The sequence below is a fragment of the Palaemon carinicauda genome, chromosome 25 (assembly GCF_036898095.1).
Source record: "Palaemon carinicauda isolate YSFRI2023 chromosome 25, ASM3689809v2, whole genome shotgun sequence".
NCBI classification, from domain to species: Eukaryota; Metazoa; Arthropoda; class Malacostraca; order Decapoda; family Palaemonidae; genus Palaemon; species Palaemon carinicauda.
In genome coordinates, this window is record NC_090749.1 from 76,695,225 (window position 1) to 76,718,650 (window position 23,426).

Here is a 23,426-nt window from a genome sequence, read left to right on the forward strand (position 1 = left end):
ATTGAAGGAGTGGTAATAGGCATATCACTGAAAAAAAAAAATTACAACTCAGCAAAAACTTAGGTTAACCAGACATATTTAATCAAGACAGATAAAAGCAATCAGCATGAATTATTAACCTTCAGAATAAGAACATTCTTAACTCAATGAGCAAATAACTCATGCAACATACTATAGTAGCATTAAATAAAGAGCCTATACCTTTGTCTTATTCCATCTTTGATCTCACTTGAACGATGAATACTGTACATGTATTAACGGTAAAGGATGTTGGAAAAGTGACAAGACTAGAACTAACTCTCTGTCTCCTTCAGAGCTCTATGGGAGATGCTAGTTGCCCCAGACGAGCAGTTGAAGTGCCGAACCTACAATGTCACCGCCATGAGCTTCTGCCCAGAGGAGATTGTGACCGCTGTCAGGAAACATTTCCCTGGGCTTCAGGTTTCCTATAAACCAGATTCCAGACAAAATATTGGTGAGTGTCTCTCCACTACTGAAATGTCCTGTATCATTTAGATATTGATTTAGGTATTCTATAGGGATGAATGATTTAAATTATCATCATTATTTTTTATTCAAAATATTTTTTATCTATTTTTAATTATTTGTACCTTGAATACATTCTCTCCATTCTTAGATGAATATCCTCAAGCAATATAAACTGAATTTTTTGATAAACGCAGAATCTTAATTTACTCACCAACATTATCATCATTTTCCCATGTCTAAAGCCGACACATGGCCAGAAGTCTTCGACGACAGCGAAGCGCGAAGCGACTGGGGCTGGCAGCATTCGTACGACCTGGAGGCAATGTGCGACATCATGTTTGACAACCTGAGACGTCAGCACAGCATAACCTAATGGCAGTGACGTCAATCCCAGACAGACAGACGGAAGCAGCAACTCTAGTGCAGTCAATCATCACTGATGTCACTGCAGGGCAGAAGTGGATAGGCCAAAGGCTTCCTTTCAAAAAAAAAAAAAAAAAAAAAAAAAAAAAACTTGAATTCACCCTTCTTGTTTTCTCTTGATTTACAAACCACTTGTGCAAGACGTTAGTACTCCTGGTAATTTATATAGGAATAAATTCTATTTAATCTATAGTTTTTTTTAGTTATTTCCTTTATCATAGTTAACCACTGTGCTGTAGTTAGTTGTCCAGTGGCTACTTTCCTCTTAAGGTTAAGGGTAGAAGAGATTCTTTAGCTATGGTAAGCAGCTCTTCTAGGAGAAGGACACTCAAAAATCAAACCATTGTTCTCTAGTCTTGAGTAGTGTCTTAGCCTCTGTACCATGATCTTCTGCTGTCTTGGGTTAGAGTTCTCTTGTTTGAGGGTACAGTCGGGCACTCTATTCTATCTCGTTTCTCTTACTCTTTTTATTTTGAAGTTTTTATCCTCTTGTTATTTTCAAGTTTCCATAGTTTACATATGAAAGATTTACTTTATTGTTCGTAAACTTCCCTTTTAGTTTTCCTTATTTCCTTTCTTCATTGGGCTATTTTTTCCTGTGGCAGCCCTTGGGGTAATATCATCCTGTTTTTCCAACTAGTGCTGTAGCTTGGCAAGTAATAATAATAATAATAATAATAATAATAATAATAATAATAATAATAATAATCACTGCACTGTGGTTGTTAAGTACCTACTTTCCTCTTAAGGTTAAGGGTAGAAGAAACTTTAGCTATGGTAGGTAGCTCTTCTAGGAGGTCACTCCAAAACCAAAACATTTTTATTCAGTCTTAGGTAGCGCCATAGCCTCCGTACCTTGGCCTTCCACGGTCTTGAGTTAGAGTTGTCTTACATGAGCGTATACTCGGGCACACTATTCTATCTTATTTCTCTTCCTATTGTTTTTATAGTTTACGTATGAAAGATCTATTTTAATGTCATTATTGTTCGTGTAATATTCTATTTCAATTGTTAATTACTTCTTTTGTAGTTAGTTTATTTCCTTTCCTCACTGGGCTATTTTCCCTAAATAAACCCTTGGGCTTTTCCAATTAGGGCTGTAGCATAGGAGGTAATAATAATAATAATAATAATAATAATAATAATAATAATAATAATAATAATAATAATAATAATAATTGAGTTTTGTATGAAGTACAATTTTCTTATAATAATTTTGACTGGATGAATTATTTGTAATTATGTGTCATCATGATAATAAAACATTTAGAATTTAATATATCATTTAAAACCGAGTAGGGACAATTACTTATAACACTTAAAAATACCATTGGCATCATAGAAAAAAAATCATGATTTTATAATTTTGCTGAGTAAAGACGTTTGTCACATATACTAGTAGTAGCCTTACAATATCTGGTTTACAAGGAACACAATTTATGTTGTTAGCCTTCAACTAAACACTTAACTCTCTCCATCAGAGGTAACACGTGCATTCTTTCAAAGTAGAAACAATAACATGAAAATTAATCGGAAGTAGAGTTATTATTACAATTATTACTTGCTAAGCTACAAACCTAGTTTAAAATGCAAGATGCCCTAAGCCAAAGAACTCGACCTCAAAACAGTGGAAGCCCATGGTACAGAGGCTATGGCACTACCCAAAACTAGAGAACAATGGTTTGATTTTAGAGTGATCCTCTCCTAGAAGAGCTGTTTACAATTGCCAAAGAGCCTCATTAGGATAAAGAGGACTTTCATTATTATTATTATTATTATTATTATTATTATTATTATTACCTGATAAGCTACAACCCTAGTTGGAACAGCAGGATGCTATAAGTCCTGGGGCTCGAACAGGAAAAATAGCCCAATGAGGAGAGGAAACTTGGAAAAATCAAATATTTTAAGAACAGTAACAACATTAAAATAGATATTTCCTATATAAACTGTTAAAACGTCAACTAAACAAGAGGGAGAAAAATAAGATAGATAAGTGTGCCTGAGTGTACCCTCAAGCAAGAGAACTCTAACCCAAGACAGTGGAAGACCAGGTTACCCAAGACTAGAGAACGATGGTTTGGTTTTGGAGTCCTTATCGAAGAGCTGCTTGCCATAGCTAAAGAGTCCCTTCTACCCTTACCAAGAGGAAAGTAACCACTGAACAGTTACAAAGCAATAGTTAATCCCTTGACCAAGAATTCTTTGGTATTATTAGTGTTGTCAGGTGTATGAGGACAGAGGAGAATGCGTAAATAATATGCCAGACTATTCAGTGTAGGCTATGTGTAAGCAAAGGGAAAATAAACCGTAACTAAAGAGAAGGATCCAATGTAGTACTGTCTGGCCATTCAAAGTTCTCTTATAACTCTCTAGCGGTAGTATCTCAATGGGTGGCTGGTGTCCTGGCCAACCTACTACCTATAAGATAAAAAAAGGAGGCAAAGAAAGGTAGAATTGATATGACTGATCAAGCCTGATAGGAAAATAAATACAACCAGATAAAAGGAAAGTAATAAAGGAGACAGCAACTCTAGGCTATCCAATATACTGTAGGTCAATAGATTGAGATGTAATTAGGGGAAATGCAATGCTGGGTGTTAAGTACGAGAAGTTGGGCAACAAGTCACTGACAACACCAACATCTGAGTTCTGACCGGTAGTTTGTGTCGAGGTTTCACGGAGTAGAGCAATTCCAGCATAGTACAGTGAGAAGTCATTATTATTATTATTATTATTATTATTATTATTATTATTATTATTATTATTATTAAGCTACCATCCCAGTTGGAAAAGCAGGATGCTATAAGCCTAGAGACTCCAACAGGGAAAATAACCCAATGAGGAAAGGAAACAAAGAATTAAGAGAAGTAATTAACAATTATAATAGAATATTTTAAGAACAGTAACAACATTAAAATAGATATTTCCCATGTTAACCATAAAAACTTTAGCAACATAAGAGGAAGAGAAATAAGATAAAATAGTGTGCCCAAGTGTGCCCTCAAGCAAGATAGCTTTACCACAAGAGAATGGAAGACCATGGTACAAAGGCTATGGCACTACCCACGACTAGAGAACAATGGTTTGATTTAGGATTGTGCTTCTCCTAGAAGAGCTGCTTACCATAGCTAAAGAGTCTCTTCTACCGTTAACAAGAGGAAAGTAGCCACTGAACAATGGTTTCATCTTGAAAGTCAAAATTCCATGGTAGTGACGAATGAGGCCCTCCAATGTTTTGTTGACATGACTGCACAGCAACAGGCAATCAAGACTTTTCAGGCCAATCTGGCTGTTACTTTATGGGAGGACGTGGCTGACCCTTAGATATGTGAATTGGAGATTGTCCACCTATTGCTGGTCCTGGAAATGTTCAATGGCATACCGATCATAGTTCAATAGATATTCACCTCTAGGAGTAGTTCATCTATTTAAACTTTGTTGTGGTCAAGCTATTCAGAGTGCCTTAGATGTCAGATACATCAATGTGTAGTGATGTGCCATGTTATAGGTCATTTCATACCATGGGCCTTCAATCCAATAATGTAGTGAGTAGCGATTTTTTTTGTGTTTTTCTAAGAAACAATGAAAGCATAATTGATATTTTAAGGTTTATACAGAATTCAAGTGCTATGATTGTCCTTGTGGTTTATTTAAGTTTATGTTGTTGTTTACGCTTATGGCTGGTGTAAGTGATAAAGAATTAGAGGCCTGTAATTCAGTCATAGGACGCATTCCATAGCCTTGTTGCCCTATGTACAACGTGCTGTGCTTTCCAATGTGCCTGGCAAAACCTAGGTGGTGTCTTTTAGCCCCCAGTCTTCCATAGTAGCTGGCACTGACACTACCAGTCAGGTATGTAATGACAAGCAAATGATAAGGGTTGCTGCAATCTGCCAACTGGTGTCCTCCTCTCATCTGTAACTGTGAGAACTGTGGAGAGCAACATGCTCCCAAGAGAGTGTTGTGCCTGATCAACATGGGCATTTTCTGTCACAGCGGAGCTTGCTGCGACTTGCATATCTTTGCAAGTAATGATTGAAGTTACATTTGCAAATAGAATTTAGTCTGGTAGTTCATCATACAGTTGCCCCAAGTTGTCTCTGAGCTCTTTTTCTTGTCCTGCTCTTTCAACATTGGGCTTACCTGTGGTCTGTTGACAACAACTACCTTAAGTGCTTAGGATCAACGCCATTTAAAATATGTGTGGAATGAGTTCTATCTCACAAGAAGTGTATTTTGTAAAGTCAGCAAAGTTCCTTTCCTCGTTAATTGTCCCGTTAAATTCCCTACTCATTTGCTTGATTGACAACATAGGGTTCAAGAATCTGTCAGTGTAACATTCACCATTGCCTCTCACCCTCTTCAACTGCTGACAGTCTTATATACATGTAGAGGCAAATGTTTCCATAATCGAAGAGTGGCTACTGCAACATTTTCCCTTTTTAACTTTTAATACCTCAAGGGAAACTCATTACATCCATGTGACACATTGAGCTACTTCATATTACCCAATGCAGGTACCCAATCACTGGGAAGAGGAAATGAAGACACGGCTGAATGGAGACATCATGAGAGGTGTCGTCCAACCAGCAAGGGATATGGTAGTTGTGGCTAAGAAGTCTGGCTACATCAGGACACACAATATACTAACAGTGCCTTGATATATAGAGACTCGCCACATATCAGTTCCCTTTACATCCCTTCAAAACTTGCCAATGCCCCCTGATGTTTGAACGTTTCCATCAGGTAGAACAGGATGAGGAGAGTGGATGCCTATCCACATTTGCCCTTCCAAGAGGGCAATATCAATATTGAAAGATGCACATGAGTCACTTCTTTGCTAGTGGCGCTCATACGCAACAGTTTAATGATGCCATAAGAGAAGTTCCTCGGAAGCTTAAGTGTGCAGACAATACTTTCTTTTATGATGCAAATGTTGAGGAAGTGGTTTGGCCCACACTTTACTCCCTTATCCCGTTTACATAGAAGAACATCTCTGCTATCTCAAGTCTGAAAAGTTCCATTTCTGGAGAAGAAATGTCAAGTCCATGGCCAGGTAAACCAATCGTATTTCACAAATGTTCTGGATACAGTTTTGTAAACAATTCAGTATCATTCTTCATCAGGAAAGTAAGTATAAGGGGATGAACGCCTGTAACAGAAATTCTGATTGGAACATGACAAAATTTCCCAGAGGGTAAAGAATGGATTGGCAAATTATAAGCCCCATCACAAAGCTACTGTCACTGACTGGAACAATGAGGTTATAGGGATGGTTGTTCTCCAACTGACCAATAGTCTGTGTCAAGTCTTCGCAAAATACTATTTTGTGTCATTCACGTTCAACCAAAGCTCGATATAATGAGAACAGCATATCAGATCTACAGGGGAGCATAAAAGTTGTGTTCGGGACTTCAAATAACTACTGTACAAATAATGCCTTCACAGACCAAGATGGGAAAAAGAAAGAGACTTTTTATAATATAAGAAAGGAATTTAAATGCTAGTACAGAGAGTCTTTTTAAACTAGAAAGAAACGTCATACAGAAGAGAAGCAATTGGAAGAAATTAATGGTCCAACATCTCAGTGGGTTGTGCAAAGTGGTAAATTCCAAAAATGTTGAAGTTAAGAAGACTGCCCAGTAAGAGATGAATGAAATACGTCAACAACAATAATGTGAGAACACCATGGCCATACACAAATTACCAGTAAAATGGTGAAAAACATATTCATAGCGTGGAATGAAATATAATGCAATAAAAGAGGAAATTGAAATAACATATGAATAGTATACTATAAATCATCTATAGGGGTTGTTAATGAATAGACATACATAGGACAGACAGTAAGTGTTTCCCTGGGACATGAGACAGAAATTAAAAGAGGAGCTTATGGTAAACAAAATGGGATTATGAAATGTAAAATGCCACTTATTCTAAATATAAAAGCATTTACTAAACCTTTAAAGCATACGTTAGTTACAACTCAGAGAACTATGGAAAGAATAGTGATGGAATAACTCTGAGACAGAAAAGGAGCAACATTGATACGAGACCAAACTTAAGTAGAAGATATTCTAACAACTTGTAAGAGAAGGAAATGGACGTTGGCAGGACGTTTAATGAGATTGAAAGACAATAGATGGACATTAAGAATGCCATAATGGGTCCCAAGAGATCGCAAAAGAAGCAGGAAAAGGAAGAGGAGACGATGGATTGGGGTTAGCATTAAACAGTACCATCCTGCATGTAAGGCTAGGTATCCAGTTAATACTAATAACCATGCCTTCTCCCCCATAAGGATCAATACTACACAGTGATATTCTACAAGTTTTATTCCTAGTTGTAGAATGATTCTCCTAATCAGGTAGTTGAATCGATGGAACTTTAAAAGTCCAAACGTGCAGCGAAAATTTTTATGTTGAACAGGCAGATCGAAGTCTCTTTATAGTTAATATATGAAAGAGCTATTTTAATGTTGTTACTGTTCTCAAAATATTATATTTTAATCGTTCATTACTTCTCATATAGTTTGTTTATTTCCTTTCCTCACTGGGCTATTTTCCCTGTTGAAGCCCTTTGGCTTATAGCGTCCTGCTTTTCAAACTATAGTTGTAGCTTGGCTAGTAATAATAGTAATAGTAGACTAGCATATAAAGATCATAAGCGAGTGGGAGTGGAATGACGTGTCTAAGATCTTTGTCCTGCATTTGGTAATCAACGGCTGGTGATGATGGTGATATTGGCTATATCCTGGACAACAGAAGAAGAATTATCTTTACAAATACAGTATGTATGTTATCTTAATAAGCTAGAATATTGAAAATTAAAGATAAGACCGGTAAAGGAATGGCTTTTTTCAATATAGGGGGATGGAGGGAAGATTGGTAGAAGAAATCAATTTTACTCAAATGCAGTGACGTATAAGAAGAAGCACTTGAAGGATTTATATTTCTATAAATTTTGTTTGAAGAATTATATTGAAATATTTCGTAAAATTGTGTGTAGAGTAATGCAAAGTTAATATGTGAATTACATGAAAAATTATAAGCTATGTTTATGACTTCTGTGAAGGAAACAAGATATAAAGATAAAGAAAATTTTAAGACAGGGTACAATGTATGGACAAAAGCAATTGCCCAATAGTAACAAATTTAATACCATAAGCGAGAAAACAATAAAACTGATCAGAAATATTAAAATAACTACCTTGATATACCTATATGTAGTCTAAATGATACTGTTCCCCTTTCGTAAGAAAATATTCACAGTAGGGCATTGAAAAATCAATTTTGACCACCACTCGGCGGAAGTGAGTGATACTGACAAAAGAATCGAAGAAACTTTAGAGAATTTAATGTCTGGGACAGAAAACGAGTAAAAGTAAAGCTTATGCATACTATGATAATTAGAAATATTGTTTTTATGTTAAATGAAAAAAAAAAATAGTGGAACAATTCTAATGGTCAGGCCTTCATCATGAGACTCGATACTACACAGTATTCTAAAAGTTTTATTCCAGCTGTGACCAAATTGTAGAATGATCTTCGTAATCGGGTAGTTGAATCGGTAGAACTTCTAAAGTTCAAACTTGCACCAAATGTTTTTATGTTGAATAGGCTGACATAAGTCTTTTTATAGTTTATATATGAAATATGTTTGGGCGCGCTGATGTAGTAACGTCCCTGAGTGGTGAACAACAGACTGGGGGTTCGAGTCCCGCTCAAACTCGTTAGTTCCTTTGGTCGTTGCAACCTTAATATCCTAGAGATCTAAGGATGGGGGGTTTGGGGGAGCCTATAGGTCTATCCGCTGTGTCAATAACAGCCATTGCCTAGCACTCCTTGGCCCTAGCTTGGGTGTAGAGGGGGCTTGGGTGCTGATATATATGGTCAGTCTCTAGGGCGTTGTCCTGCTTGATAGGGCAATGTCACTGTCCCTTGCCTCTGCCATTTATGAGTGACATTTAAACCTTAAACCTTAAAATCCTTACCATAGGCCTACAACAGCAGAGAAAAAAAAATTATGTAGAACACCAATCAAAAATTTCCGTGTAAGCAAACTATAACAGCGAACCTTTTATGGCAAATACTACGTAATGAAATTTAATAAATCAATATATCAATACAGATTAAATATATAATTTCATATCACCTTTGTTAATAAAAAAAAATATTAATACTCTTTATTCATCCGATCAGAACTCGGTATCACCACATTCCCCCATTTTTAGAAATATCTGATGTCCTCTGTACAAAACAGAATGGGTGATGTGGTAGACATATGTCCAGACCTTAGCAATGGAGCCTTCTCACTAATTCCAGCATATCCGTGTGTTGGTGTACAGCACTGAGGGGCTTTCCTGGATAAGTCCTTACTTAGTGGATATATACTTTAACGTGGTGAAAGAGTTTGCGTATTGCCATGATCAGCAAAGCTGTACTAGTCAGGGCCACCCATACTAGGTTGGTTTGCTGTGAGCGATCAGACAAAAGTCTCCAACCAATCTGCAGTTGGCCAGCTTGGTGATGAAAACTAGCCAAACCTCAGATATGAATAAGGACATGTCTGAGGCCTTTGTCCAGCAATGGACTAGAGATGGCTTCATTTGTTGTTGCCTTTACTGACAGGGAGCTCAACCATTGTAACTTTTGCTGGTCATGGCTGGGACGGAAACGCTGGCTAGGATCAAACCCGCCATCCTTAGCTCACAATGATGGTAAGGTTGCAGACACTACAAGAAACCATCAAACTTGAATGCAGGACTTGAACTCCCTTCTAACAGGTTGCTAAGTTTTTTTTTTTTTTTTTTTCCCAGGGATATGAGTTTGTAACGTATCAAAATAAATTCCGTATGATTTAGATTTTTTAAGTTACAAATCAAACGTCTGATTAAATAAATATTATGACCAGTCTCAAATCATTTGTTAGTAATTCTATTTTTTTTTCTCATTTTCTTCACAGCATCAGAGAAAAAATATCTTGTTTAAGGCCACAAGAAAGAAAATATTTGTAATATTCAGCTAGAATAGTTATTGTGGTGGCCTATGTGGTAACGTCCCTGACTGATGATTGCCAGACTGGGGTTAGAGTCCCACTCAAACACGTTAGTCCCTTTGGTCGCTGCAACCTCACCATCCTTGTGAGAAAAGGATGTGAGGTTTTGGGGCGTCTATAGGTTTATCCGCTGAGTCATTATCAGCCATTGCCTGGCCCTGCCTGGTATTAGCTTGGGTGGAGAGGGGGCTTGGGCGTTGATCATATGTACATATGGTCAGTCTCTAGGGAATTATCCAGCTTGTTGTAGTTATAATAGGGCGAGGGGGTCAGAAGGGTTAAATCTGTATGTGCGTGTGTGTATATATATATCTAAATATTTAGCCATCGTTTTTGACAGATTGCATACACTAGTATCTAATAATGTATGGCATAAGATTCGTGAGAATAATTGAAAAGAAACATGTGAATGCTATAAACTTCCCTCTCTAAGTAGGGAGACCTTATAACGTGGTGAAAGGGTTTGCGTATCGCCATGATCAGTAAAGCTGTACTAGTCAGGGCCTCCCATACTAGGTTGGTTTGCTGTGAGCAATCAAACCAAAATCTCCCACCATCACCAATATGCAGTGGCCAGCATGGTGATGAAAATTGCGTAACCCCAGACATGAATAAGGACCTTTAAATTATGTTTGAAAGACGTGTCGTGAAGACAGATGCAAGAACATAGAGACACACAACTATATCAAACAAATTATCGATTACAAATAAACAAGGAAATAAATCAAAGGAAATATATAAATGTATATATATATATATATATATATATATATATATATATATTGCAATCACGCTAAGCAACATTGTAATACGTATAACTACTTGCTCTCCTCGTCCATCAACTAAGGGAGAGAGGGATTAGTCATACCCTGGTGAGAGCGGCTACAACAATTGCTATGTTGTAGTTAAGAAAGAGGGAAGGGTTGAATCTGTGTGTGTGTGTATGTTTAAACTATTTAAACATAAACACACACACACACACACACACACACACACACACACACACACATATATATATATATATATATATATATATATATATATATATATATATATATATATATATATATATATATATATATATATATATATATATATACCTGGTACGTGCATTTCTTTTAGATATTTCGCCGTCATTTTTAATGGGTGGCGTACACTAGGAACCCCTAATGACAATGAATAGAATAATGAACTACAAATTTTCCTTTTTTTTAAATTATCCTAAATCATTGAAACCATGAAAATCCTCATTGAATTTTGGAGAAGAGAGTGCTACCCAAGTGGTTGAATCTCCACAGTCCATGTCCCACTTTCTGCGTTAGGATTTTATTTCTGTGTTGGTCAGTCTTATTATCTGCATTGAAGATATTTGTGGTAAATATTAATAGGAAATAGAACAAAAATAAGAAGTTGAGGGAAAGGGGCCCTGAAAAAAAAATAAGAAACTTATGGAGAAAATAAGAAAGGGAGGATAAGTTTGAGATTCATGGAAGGAAATGGCCCATAGCCTTATATCATAAAAATGGACATGGAATAATCAATCCATGTAATGAAGGCAAGGTTAAATATGTTCAATCTGAATCCAAATTTCTGGTGAAAATACATAAATGATGTGTATGACCTACACAGAGAAGAAGATAATACAGAACGTTTATTTTCATGGCCAAAATTAATACAGTTAAATGAACAATATATAAGCATAAGTGTGTAGCAAAATCATAGCAGGGATCTAGTAGTATACATAAGTAGAGCAATGCTTATGAATTAAGTATAAGATAATACATTTGCTCCAGTAATATTTTTAGAGCAAGAACTAATACATTAAAACTAAACATTGTAAATAGACAAAATGGGGGAATGTAAACTGTAATTTTTATGAAAATGAGGATGAAGAATTGACACTTTTTTTTTTTTATTTGCCAGGAATGTAGAAAAGAGAGGAATGAAATAATTGAGCTCCAAGAACAACGCGAGGAAGAAGTACCTGATGTGGAGGAAAAGCCAAAACAGTATAAGAAGTTAATCTTTGGAGGCGCCGTTGCAAAGGATAAGCCTCACCCTAGAAGAGTAATCAAAAATTCAAAACCGATTACAATAGGTTGTCAAAACTGATAATAGCAAGGTATTATTCCATTCAATTTCAATGTAGAATGTGATAAAAGGAAGGATTGAGATTTTTATTGAAATTTTGTTTACGTTACAGGTAAAAAAAACTAAATCACTTTAGGGTACACTATTCTATCTCATTTCTATTCCTCTTGTTTTATTAAAGTTTTTTTTATAGTTTATGTAGGAAGTATTTGTTTTAGTGTTATTGCTGACCTTGAAATATTTACTTTTTTCCTTCTTTCCTTTCCTTACTGGGCTATTTTCCCTGTTGGAGCCCCTTGGCTCATAGCATCCTGCTTTTCCAATTATGGTTGTAGCTCGGCAAAGAAGAAGAAGAAGAAGAAGAAGAAGAAGAAGAAGAAGAAGAAGAAGAAGAAGAAGAAGAAGAAGAAGAATGCCCGGAAACTTATTTTGCGGATTGAGACTAAAGAAAGGTAAAGCAGCTGGGCCAGATGGACTAAAGCCAGACTACTACAAAGCAATGATGATGAGTGATATATGCGAGAATACACTAGTGAACTGCTACAAAGAGGAACTAGCCAGCAAAGAAAAACCCGAAAGCTGGAAAGAATCCAGAACAAAAATGATAAAAAAGAAAAACAAGCCAACAGCAAAGGAATTGAGACCTATAGCTCTCACAAATGTATCATATAAAATATACATGGCTTTTATCAAGGATGAAATAGAAGGGCATCTAAAAAGTAATAATGCCATAGAGGATAGTCAAGCGGGATTTACAGAAGGAGGAAGGATTGAGGATAATATATTCATCTTACAATACATGGTCGAAGAAACTTTCAAAAATAAGAAAAAACTCATAGTGGCCTCTTTAGATTTCAAAAAAGCTTTCGATTCCATAAAAAGGGAAGCACTGATAGAAACATTAAAGCAATATAAAGTACATACTAGTATAATTAACTCTATAGCTGAAGTGTGTGTGGGAGACTCGACTACGTTAGACATAGGGGAAAGAGTAGAACAAAAATTGAGCGTAAGTAGTGGAATAAAGCAAGGTTGTACTGCCTCTACAACATTATTCAAATTAATTACTTATCAGATTATAAAACAAGTAGAAAAGGAAGGTAATGGTTTTAAAAATGATATTATAAAGCTAGTAGTATTATTTTTTGCTGATGATGTCCTAGTGCTTGCTGAGAATATAGAGGATGCTGAATTAAACATAAGGAAAGTGATAGATATAGGAAAGCAGTGTGGTTTAGACATAAATAGAGACAAAAGTAGCGTACTTATATATAATATGAAGGAGAAACCAGATAATATAGAGGGAATAAGAGTAGTAAGCAATATTAAATACCTAGGTATCAAGGTAGATGATGGTAGGAATAGGTTCAAAACACAGAAAAGTGAAATGATAATTAAGGCGCAAAAGCTAGCCAATCTTACATATTCGATCATAGAAAAAAGTTGTAATAAGATACTGATAGGGAAAACATACTGGAAAAGTGTAGCACTACCTTCTATATTATATGGAACAAATGTGATTAACTTAACGGAAACGGAAATAGAAAAGTTGCAGAGAATAGAGAATGGAGTGTATAGAAGGATGTTAGGGGGTGTAAAGAATACAGCAATTGTAGCCTTGAGAGGGGATGTAGGAGCATCTTCTATGAAAACAAGGGTAATGGATGGTAAGCTGAGGTACCTTAATAGCATTTTTAAGGGAGAAAAGGACCTACTTACAGCAATAGTCAATGATATGGAAGAAAAAGAGAGGAAGTGGTGGATGCATGTGAAGAAGTATGCTGAAGAATGTGGGATGGTGATGAGAGAAGTCAAGAGATGTACGAAAGAGGACATAAAGAAGAGAACAAGAGAATGGGACACAAGCAAATGGAAGAGTGAAATGGAGTGCAAGGAGAGTCTAATTTTGTATAAAAACTGGAAAAGTGAAATCAAGGAGGAGGAAGTGTATGATAATACATTTTCGTCAATTTTATTATTCAGAGCAAGGACAAACTCATTGGGCTTGAATATAAGAAACAGACACCAAGATGGAAATATAAACTGTGTATTCTGTGATGTAGAAGAAAATGCTAACCACTTTATATTATATTGTCCACAGTTTAGTGATATAAGAATAAAAGCAATTGAGCTTCAACAACCATACGAAGAAGATAGTGCACAAACAGTTGGAAAATTCCTTTTTTGTGAAGAGAATATTGAAAATAAGAAAAGTGTACTACAACAAATGTGGATGAAAAGAGAAAAACTAGTGAAAATAAGGAACACACAAAACTAAAAGACACAGAGGCGCCGTTGTAAAGGCTATGCCTCACCCCAGAACCTGAACCTGAACCTGGTCAGGTTCAGGTTCAGGTTTAATTCTTGAGTTGTTTACTATGGTACGTTCATTATATCACACTACGCAGATTCGTGTAATTTTATATATATCTATTCATAATAGAATATAATTACCGAAAAATATATTGTATTTATGTAAAATATATTTTTATTTACATTAAAACCTATAAATATGTAACAGATGGCTATGAATACTAAATTATATAATCTGTATTCATATCATCTTACGAAATGAACGTAGCCTATTATTACATCACATTTCGGAGTTTAATGTCTACGGTACTGACAGTAAGAAGTGGTTTTATTTCATTAAAGATCACTTTGAAAAGCAGAAACAAATTTTAAATTCCAAGTGTAGAGAAAACACTACATGAAATACGAGAGTTTAATTATATCAAGTGATATATACCACATGAATAGCTGAAGTACCGCAAATAATTTTTCCATGCTTCTACCCTTCGCCAGTCTTACCGGTACAATCTGAGTGAAGTTAACGTTCATATAGCATCACCGGTAAATGAATTGAATACTTTCACAGTGTAACCAAAAGAAAAGAAAATGCCCATCTCAGTATTCAGAGGTCTAGGTTCTTTACTGAACCGTAGGATAGCCAGAGAAAAGCTGAACGTCGCCAGATGCATCGTTGGTTCGAAGCACAGATTAGCCACTGTGGCTAAGGAATCGTCGGCCCCTGTCGTCTCCGTAGCAAGTATGTGGACACTTCTCTATTCTAATCGCATGAATCATTTATTTTTTCGGGGTGTATGTATGATAGCGGCCACCTGTATGTATCATTACGGCTGTCTAACTTAGAATACGGGAATGTAAGGGGGTCGCATGGGATCTGTAACACCCCCTTTAGGTGAGGGTAGGTAAGGACATGGCTATTAGGTTAGGTTAAGTGGGGGAAGTTTAGGTTAGTTAGCATTTATTTTCCATATAGACAGAAGGAACTGGCTGCTGATATACAAAGGCTTCCAGATCAAGTTACCTCCCCTACGTAGTCGTTACAGACCTATAGCAGGTCTTACAATAGTAATGAGTGTAAATGGGGATATAATATGGCTAGATACCGAAAAAAAGGTTTTACGATATAATTCACACATTCTTGTTAGATCGCTAGAATGTTGAGTAAAGACAGTTAATGTATTCAGTTTCCTGGTGGTAATAACACGCTGACGTAGGTGGGGTTACCGTATATTAAAAAATAATGTATTTTGATAAAATTATAGAATATTGCAATAAAAAGTTTGCAGAAAATAACACTTTAATTGGGTATTTTGAACGTCTTTGATGATGATTCCTGTCGGAAATCCATTGTTTAAGTTATGGTGGACGACTACCATAACTGAAAAGGTATGAAATCTATAAAGTGCGACACGCCTTAAAATAACTGGATGTCGTAATAAAAAGGATCAGTTACCATAATCAAAACCCAATAATTGTGATGAAACATGATCAAAGCACAGGAGCTTTTGCTTGGCAGGACTTCCAGATGTATAGAAAATATGAACGTTCCATCACTAATACAAACTCTGTTGCTCTTTATTGGGGAATATACAGTACTTTTGGCAAAGCTGGAAGACTAGCTATAAGACTTTTAGCGAGGTTTAACTACCCCACTGCTAGTAAGGATGGTAGGGGTTAGTACACACACACCTGTATCCTATCGTCACTTTTACTCTTGGTTTGGTGGGGAGGAGACATTTGTCTCTCTCTGCCACTCAACCTTTTTGTCTGGCCTTTGACTAATTTGTTCTTTTAGTTTTTGTTTATTTTACACAGGAGTGAGTGTTGCTTCGGAGATGGCATATTGCCGGGTTTTCCTTCGGGGCGTAGAAATCTTTGCCTATGATCTCTTCCTCTTTAACGCCGGATATCCTTTAGGTTGAAGGACTCCCCCGGCTTTCCCTAGTGCAGGGGCTCGGTCCTCCTCTGCAAGAGAGTCGTTCTTTTTGCGGATGCACCTTCACTGTATGAAGTAGATGTTGCTCACTCCCTGCAAATTCAACGGAGGGAAGGCCCCGTGCGGCCGACCCGGAGGTCGACTTCGGTCTTGCTCCTCTACTGACGATGACGCACACCCTTGTTCTGCGATGGCAGCCTGCGGAGGTAGTGCAAAGTCGTTAGCATGTTCCTGCGCCTCTCATGGGACACCTTTCTCGTTTGCTGGTTAGGTTTTCTCCCGAGGGGTTCTCTTTAGCGCTAATGACATTGCACTCTGCCGTTCAGCTAATGCAGCCGGCATGAGAAGTGCAAAGTCGGTAGCATGTTCCTGCCCTTCTTAGGGGACACCTTTCCCATTCGTGAGTTATGTTTTCTCCAGCGCTGATGACGACGCACTCCCTCATTCTGTGATGGCAGCTGGCGGAGGGAATGCAAATTCCGATAAATGTTCCTGTGGAAGTTGGTGTTCCTGCCCCATCACCGCCTTCATTGCCTTCGGTAGTTCATGATCATCATGCTGACGACGGCGCTCCCCCTTGTTCTGAGCTTGCTCAGCCGGCGGAGGAAGGGCAAAGTCCGAAGCTTGTTCCTGCTTCTCTTGGCGGACACCTTTCCCGTACGAGGGTTTGGTTCTTCCAGGTGTAGTCTCGTCACGTGGGATTAAGAGAGGGTTATGGACTCTTCCATGCATTTCTCTAATCCCTTGGAGTGTGGCTTGTCGGTGCATAAAGATGTTGCCCCCAGTGAGTTTGGCACTTCCATCGTCTCTCCGCCATTACTCTTTGCTGTCTTGTCTCGCCTAACTGACTTAGTCTCATCCATCAGACTCAACTCCCCCATTCCTGCTGCGTCTTGCAATCACCCATTAGTACGATCGCTCATCAGCTCACGATCAACCGCCAGCTCGCCATAGTCGGTTACCTCGCAATTGCCCGTCAGCTCATGATCAGCATTCAGCTCGCTCCCAGGTTCCTGGAGTTCCAGCAACCGCTTTCAGTGCCTGACAATTCCTCTACTCGTGATCGCCCTCCCATTCTTGCGACAAGACAGCACAGACCAGCTTGTGACCAGAGCTTCCAACATGCCACTGCAGGGCTGCTTTGGATTACTGTACTCCTAGAACAGCGACTACTATTCAGTGTCACAGTGCTGACTGCCCATCTCGTGTCTTTCCCCTTCGAGGTAAGGTTGCTCTCGTTTTTGACGAACAGCAATCTCTCTACTTGTGGGTAGTCGCCGACAACCAGCGATGATTCTCGGAGGCCTTGACTCTTGGGATGGTCATTACCGGCTTCGTTCGACAGAGAACTTCTCTGGCGAGGATCGTAGAAAACTGCCGGCTACACCACTCACTGCAAGCAAGCGCATTGCTTTTCTCCTTCTTCTCTACTTGTCATTTACAATAGTGCTATAGCTTCATCAATCGCTTTTCGAGTCTCCTAGCGAGTCTCCTCATCTAGACAATACACAATAGACTCTTTGTCAAGAGCAAGAGCTAGCCGTACCTCCTCAACGCCTGCACTCACAACTGTGGTAGCACAGGTGTGCGCTACTTCAATGGGCTCCTGACGGCGTCAGCACAGAACTTTAACCCACAGTTTCTATGCATTTATCTACTTCAGTAGCACTTACCACGACATGCAGTGGAGGAAGTTTAACACACACATTCTTATTGGAACCTAACCTAGCACTTGCCAATGGTAGGAGTACAGCACACTTGTCAACCCTGGTGCTTAATACTCCCCTCGCCACTCGGAACTTATTGTTTTCATACAAGTACAGTGGGAATGGATTCCTGATGCATACATCTTATTAGAACTTATTCCTTTGAGCTTGAGTTCTCGACACGATTACAAAAGGTCATGCAGATGTTTAAAAAGGGCCCGCACATGCGGATCCAGAAGCTTCTTCATTGGCTCAAGGGTTCTCATCGGTGTTCACAAATGTTCATCGGACCACTGCTACTACCAGTGGGCTTACGTGCCGTGGACGTTAGCGATCAGTCGCCTCCTCTGCTTCCTGTCTCTAACCTTTTTTGATCACTTATTTTAGGTATATGCTTTCCTTACAAGTCGACATCTTCATTTAATTGGATGACAAGACCTACATTAGTCGCACATACTCTCTCGCCCATATGCCGCCAGACTTCGCCAGGAAGATGGAACATAGTTTTACACAGCGATTACCGCAATAGAGTTCTTCAGATCACTTGCTCCTGCCTCCTCCCTCTGTGATTCAGAACAAGACTCGAGAAACGTAATCCTTCAGCATTATTTCCTCAAACTTCTCTCCACGAGTTAGAGAACTCGTTTGATCACTTACACTGTTTCGGGTTCCGGTTCTTTGTGATCTCCTCGCCCCGTCATGCTTCCATAGGACAACAGTCTCATAAGGCATAACCCCTTGGGGTTATTCTTTTTCATCCCCAAATTATATAAAGGATTGAGTCAGCCCATGCCTACATTTATGAACTTTTGGCAAATTTCGATTTAAGGACTCCTTTCCTCTTTACACTTTGTCATCATGTCACCGTTGGCCCAGGCCCCCTCGGGACTTGTACAAAGCAACTTCGATCATCCATCCTCGAGATTCTCCTTCGGAAAGGCTAACACCGACAACCCAGAGCTTGACCTTGGTCTTGTTCGTCAGCTTGCTGACGACACTTTCCCTCAACCTGAGTTAGTTCAGCCAGCAGAGGAAATGCGGAGTCCGAAGCTTCAGCCATTTGTCTTTAGGGATAACACCTTTCTCGTCCGCAAGTTAGGTTTACAGTGAACCCTCGTTTATCGCGGTAGATAGGTTCCAGACCCAACCGCGATAGGTGAAAATCCGCGAAGTATTGACACCATATTTACCTATTTATTTAACATGTATATTCAGACTTTTAAAACCTTCCCTTGTACGTAGTACTGTTTACAAACTACCCTTTAATGTACAGAACACTTAATGCATGTACTACAGTACCCTAAACTAAAACAGGCACAAATATTAAAGGGAATTTTATATCATGCGTTTCCTAAACACGCCAAAAAGCACGACAAAAAATGGCAACCAATGTTTTGTTTACGTTTCTCTGATCATAATGAAGAAACAAACGCATTTAGTGTACTGTACACATCTGTGTATTGGTTAGTTTTTGCATCGATTATATTGATTATACAGTATGTTGATTTTGTTATTACCAATGTTTTACTTAATTTTTCTTAGGACTTCCAAATGAAATGTTTTTCTTTATTACGCCGCCTGAAACGACGGCGTCATAAAGTACGCTCAGTAAACAACCACGCTCAGTAAACAAAGAAGTCATTTAACGCGCATGATGAAAGTGATAAATAATGATATTTACAGTAAAAGCTTTTAGAAAATATGTTATTACAAATATTATTTACAGTGTCTATATAAAATCATACAGTACATACTGTACGTAGCAAAGCAGGAAAACAATTTACGAGAGAGAGAGAGAGAGAGAGAGAGAGAGAGAGAGAGAGAGAGAGAGAGAGAGAGAGAGAGAGAGAGAGAGATTGTTTTACGTACGTAAATGTAAATTTTAAACTTAAAAAATATGATAGGTTACAACACGTATACTCTTCAGACTTTTAAAACCTTAACCCTTTAACAAGTAAAAAATAAAGATTGTTATTGTACTCACCACGAAAGAAGTTCAAGAAAAACTTGAATGATGATGGCGATGAATTAGCTGCACAGTAGAAATGATGATGATGAAGCTGATGATGTCTTCTACTGTGCAGCCAATGATAGTACAGTATTTTACGTCTCTTCAGACGGAGGTGTCTTTTCCTGGGACACCTCTTCAACTTCTTCCTGAGACACTTCTTCAATTTCTTCCGAGGGCATTGTGATCGGAAGTTGCTGCCGCTGCTTCTTTTTTTGCAAGAGCATCCTGTAGGGAGTCATATGTTCATCGATCTTGTTGCAGAATTGTATAGAATGAACCATATCCTCGTCCCACTCTTGCGACATTTCTTTCACCTCCTTCGCAAGCTTGCAGAGCTTGGCAAGCCGTTCTAATGTTAAGCCCGTTTCTTCGACATTTTCTTGGATCTCTTCCTGTGTTTCACTGTCTTCTTCACTGGCCGATTTCGTCAGGTCTTTGAGGTCTGCGGCCGCGTAACTTCTACCGTCTTTTAACAAATGGAGAAGCATCACCTCCTCAGCAATCGTCATCATCTTTCGGTGGTGTTTAGGCTCACTACCAGCCTTAGTAGAAGCAGAACGCTTGGGAGGCATTGTACAGTAGGGTTTAACAGAAAGTTCAACAAAAAGTTCAACTTAAAACAGTCACGCACAGCACAGATTAAAGTTCACAATAACTTAACAACGTCTACACAGTGATACGGCGGGAGACAAAGTGACCGCGAAAACGTAGTTGCTGGAAGTTAGAGATGCGGGCAAAACACCAATCACAGGCTAGATAACAAAACTTGAGTTCTGATTCGTCATCTATCAGCGCTTGAACCAATCACAACCCGTCTTATATGCTACGTAGGTTACCAATTCAAAGTACAAGATACCCTGCGTACAGTATACTGTGCAGTAATAATAATAATAATAATGATAAATAATGATACTGTAATAATAATGATAATGATAACAATAATAATAATGATAATGATAACAATAATAATAATAATAACACTAATAATAATACAGCTTTACGTACGCTATTTTACGCTTTTGTTGTAAGATGGGTCTCTCTCTCTCTCTCTCTCTCTCTCTCTCTCTCTCTCTCTCTCGTACGCTTATTCGAAATGTGATTTGTTGCAACAAAGAATATTATTGGATCAGTACTACGTAGGTATACATACAAAAGATTCATGGAAAAGAAGCACATCCATTACATTTGTAGTACACTAGTAGCCATCAGCAGCCTTACACCATTCTAATATGGTATGACTGCATCTGATTTGCGTTTCATGTTCGATTTAATTTTACTACGTATTGTATACAGTACTGAATTATCGTATGATCACATTCTCTTTTCGTGTTTTATTTCTTTCTGTGCTGAATTATATGTTATATGTAATGCAATGAACAATCAGTAAGAGCAGATATTACTAATTACAGTATTAATGGAATTACAGGTAACGAAATATCGTATTTGGGGTCTTCAGATATCACGGTATTTTCGAAATTTCCGGAAAATCCGCGATATGTATATATATATGGGTTATGAAAAAAACCCGCTAAGTGGTGAATCCGCGATGGTCGAACTGCGAAGTAGCGAGGGTTCACTGTACCTCTTAAGGGACTGCAATTCCTCTCCAACGAGTTCGGAATGCTAATCTCTCCTTTAATCATGACTCGTCCAACCAGCAGAACTCCTTCAAACCCTGTTGTGAATCCTAATGCTCGATCGCACAGGACCCCTTGCCAAACTCCCACGGAAGTTTTTAAGATCGACGTTCACGGGACTCCAGTTCAGTAGCAGGTGATCCAAGTTGAGCGAAGAGTTTTTCTCATGCTAGGTCTTACGCGAACACGAGTCGTTTTCGCAAACCCCATCAAGTGACCAAGTCGGAGGCAGGGTCAGAATGTCTGCAGTTCAGCCACAAAGACATGCACATCATCACAGAGCCATTTGCCTGTGGAGGTGCGATGGGGGTCCCTCTATATTCTTCGCGTGTCCTAACGTTTGTGCAGACATTCAAACTCAGGATCTACGTCATTCATGCATGATTACGTTCTTTCATCAAAGAGTCTCAGAGCTTTTACAGTCAACTTTCGTGTAGAAAGGCACTGGTAACCTGGACTCCAGTATTCAACCTCTTCTCCCAGAACAAGTTTATTCAACCAACCTCATTCAGGATTGAGACCACAGGCCCGGTCAGACGAGCAGTCAAACCTAAGGACTTCATGAATGAACTGAAATTAGTTTTCCGTTCCTCCAGCTTCCAGGAAGGATCTACGAATCATCCAATACAATTGATAATACCAGTCGAGGCACAATTTTTTGACTTGGTTGCACCACCTCTATGTCACGGGAGCAGCATTTGTCTGTTAAAACACTTAGATGACTGGTTAATTCATATAGACTCTGGGTCATTTCATCTCCAACACCAAGTCAGGCTTCTCAGGATTTGCCACGACCTGAGGATTGACATTAGATCTCGAGAAGTCATCCCTGCTGCCAGCACAGAACTGTGATGTCAAACATGTAAAGTTTTTCCTTCTGAGGGCAGATTAGAAAATCGGAGGAAGGCGGTAAGCACCTTCTTTCTCCTAGATGTACATCCATCTCACCAGTTGCTCCGTCTGATGGGATACCTGTCCTCCAGCGACCGCTGGGTGACCAATGGGTAAGCGTCAGATTCTAGTCTCCTCAGGAGACTGGATCTCCTACCTTCCCCCCCAGAATCGATGCTCTCCAGAGAAGCATCTAGAAAGGGGGCCCCTACATGTGGCATCGCACAGCCCCCAGACTCTGGTCTAATTCCTAACATCATTACTGCAAGAACCTCAAGGAAGTAGGGAGTTTTTCTGACATTCCTGCAGTCCCAACAATTCCCTTCAGGACACTCCAGGGTATCGATGAGCGACGACACAAGGGGAGGGGCTTATATTTTAATAATCAGGGAAGTACCTATTAACAGAACCTATGCCAACTAACTGGGGAGATGCTGAGGTGGTCGAAGACTACTCGGCGCCCTTTTAACCCTACTCGTCCCAGGCAAGGAATATGTTCGAGTGGACGATTTGAATACAGTATTGACTCGGATAGTTAGCTCCGAGTGGTCTCTGAATCATCTAGTAGTCAACAAAGTCCTGACTTTGTGGAGTTCCCCGACACGGGACCTGTTTGCGATGTCACTAAACTGCTCTACTGTTCATCAGTCTCGGATCCTCAGGTCTTCTGGAAAGATGCATTCCAACAATGGTAGGTTAACATCGATGTATAAGCCTTTCCCCTGTTCTGCCTGATGAGAAGGGTGCTCAACAAGGCAAGATCATCCTCCAATCTAGCAATGACCCTCATAGCTCTAATATACAGTAGTACCATGCGGAATGGTTCTCGGACCTTCTTCAGCTGCTGACGGAAGACCTGAGATAACTCCCTG

The 23,426-nt window shown here is 38.8% G+C and overlaps 2 protein-coding genes across 12 annotated transcripts in view; both read left to right on the forward strand.

The window, feature by feature from the left end:
* The window catches only part of Tdh (L-threonine dehydrogenase), a 45,532-nt gene extending 44,430 nt beyond the window's left edge, over window positions 1–1,102 (forward strand). For all 11 annotated transcript variants that reach the window (XM_068349410.1, XM_068349415.1, XM_068349409.1 and 8 more), the window contains exons 9-10: window positions 315–475; window positions 732–1,102. In XM_068349410.1, the coding sequence (XP_068205511.1) occupies window positions 315–475; window positions 732–862 (292 nt within the window). In that variant the 3' untranslated portion in view covers window positions 863–1,102. The remainder of the gene's footprint in view (window positions 1–314; window positions 476–731) is intronic.
* Window positions 1,103–14,662: 13,560 nt separating this feature from the next.
* The window catches only part of LOC137618663 (presequence protease, mitochondrial), a 62,805-nt gene continuing 54,041 nt past the window's right edge, over window positions 14,663–23,426 (forward strand). Inside the window, exon 1 of the mRNA XM_068348796.1 lies at window positions 14,663–15,112. Within this exon, the coding sequence (XP_068204897.1) occupies window positions 14,962–15,112 (151 nt within the window). The 5' untranslated portion in view covers window positions 14,663–14,961. The remainder of the gene's footprint in view (window positions 15,113–23,426) is intronic.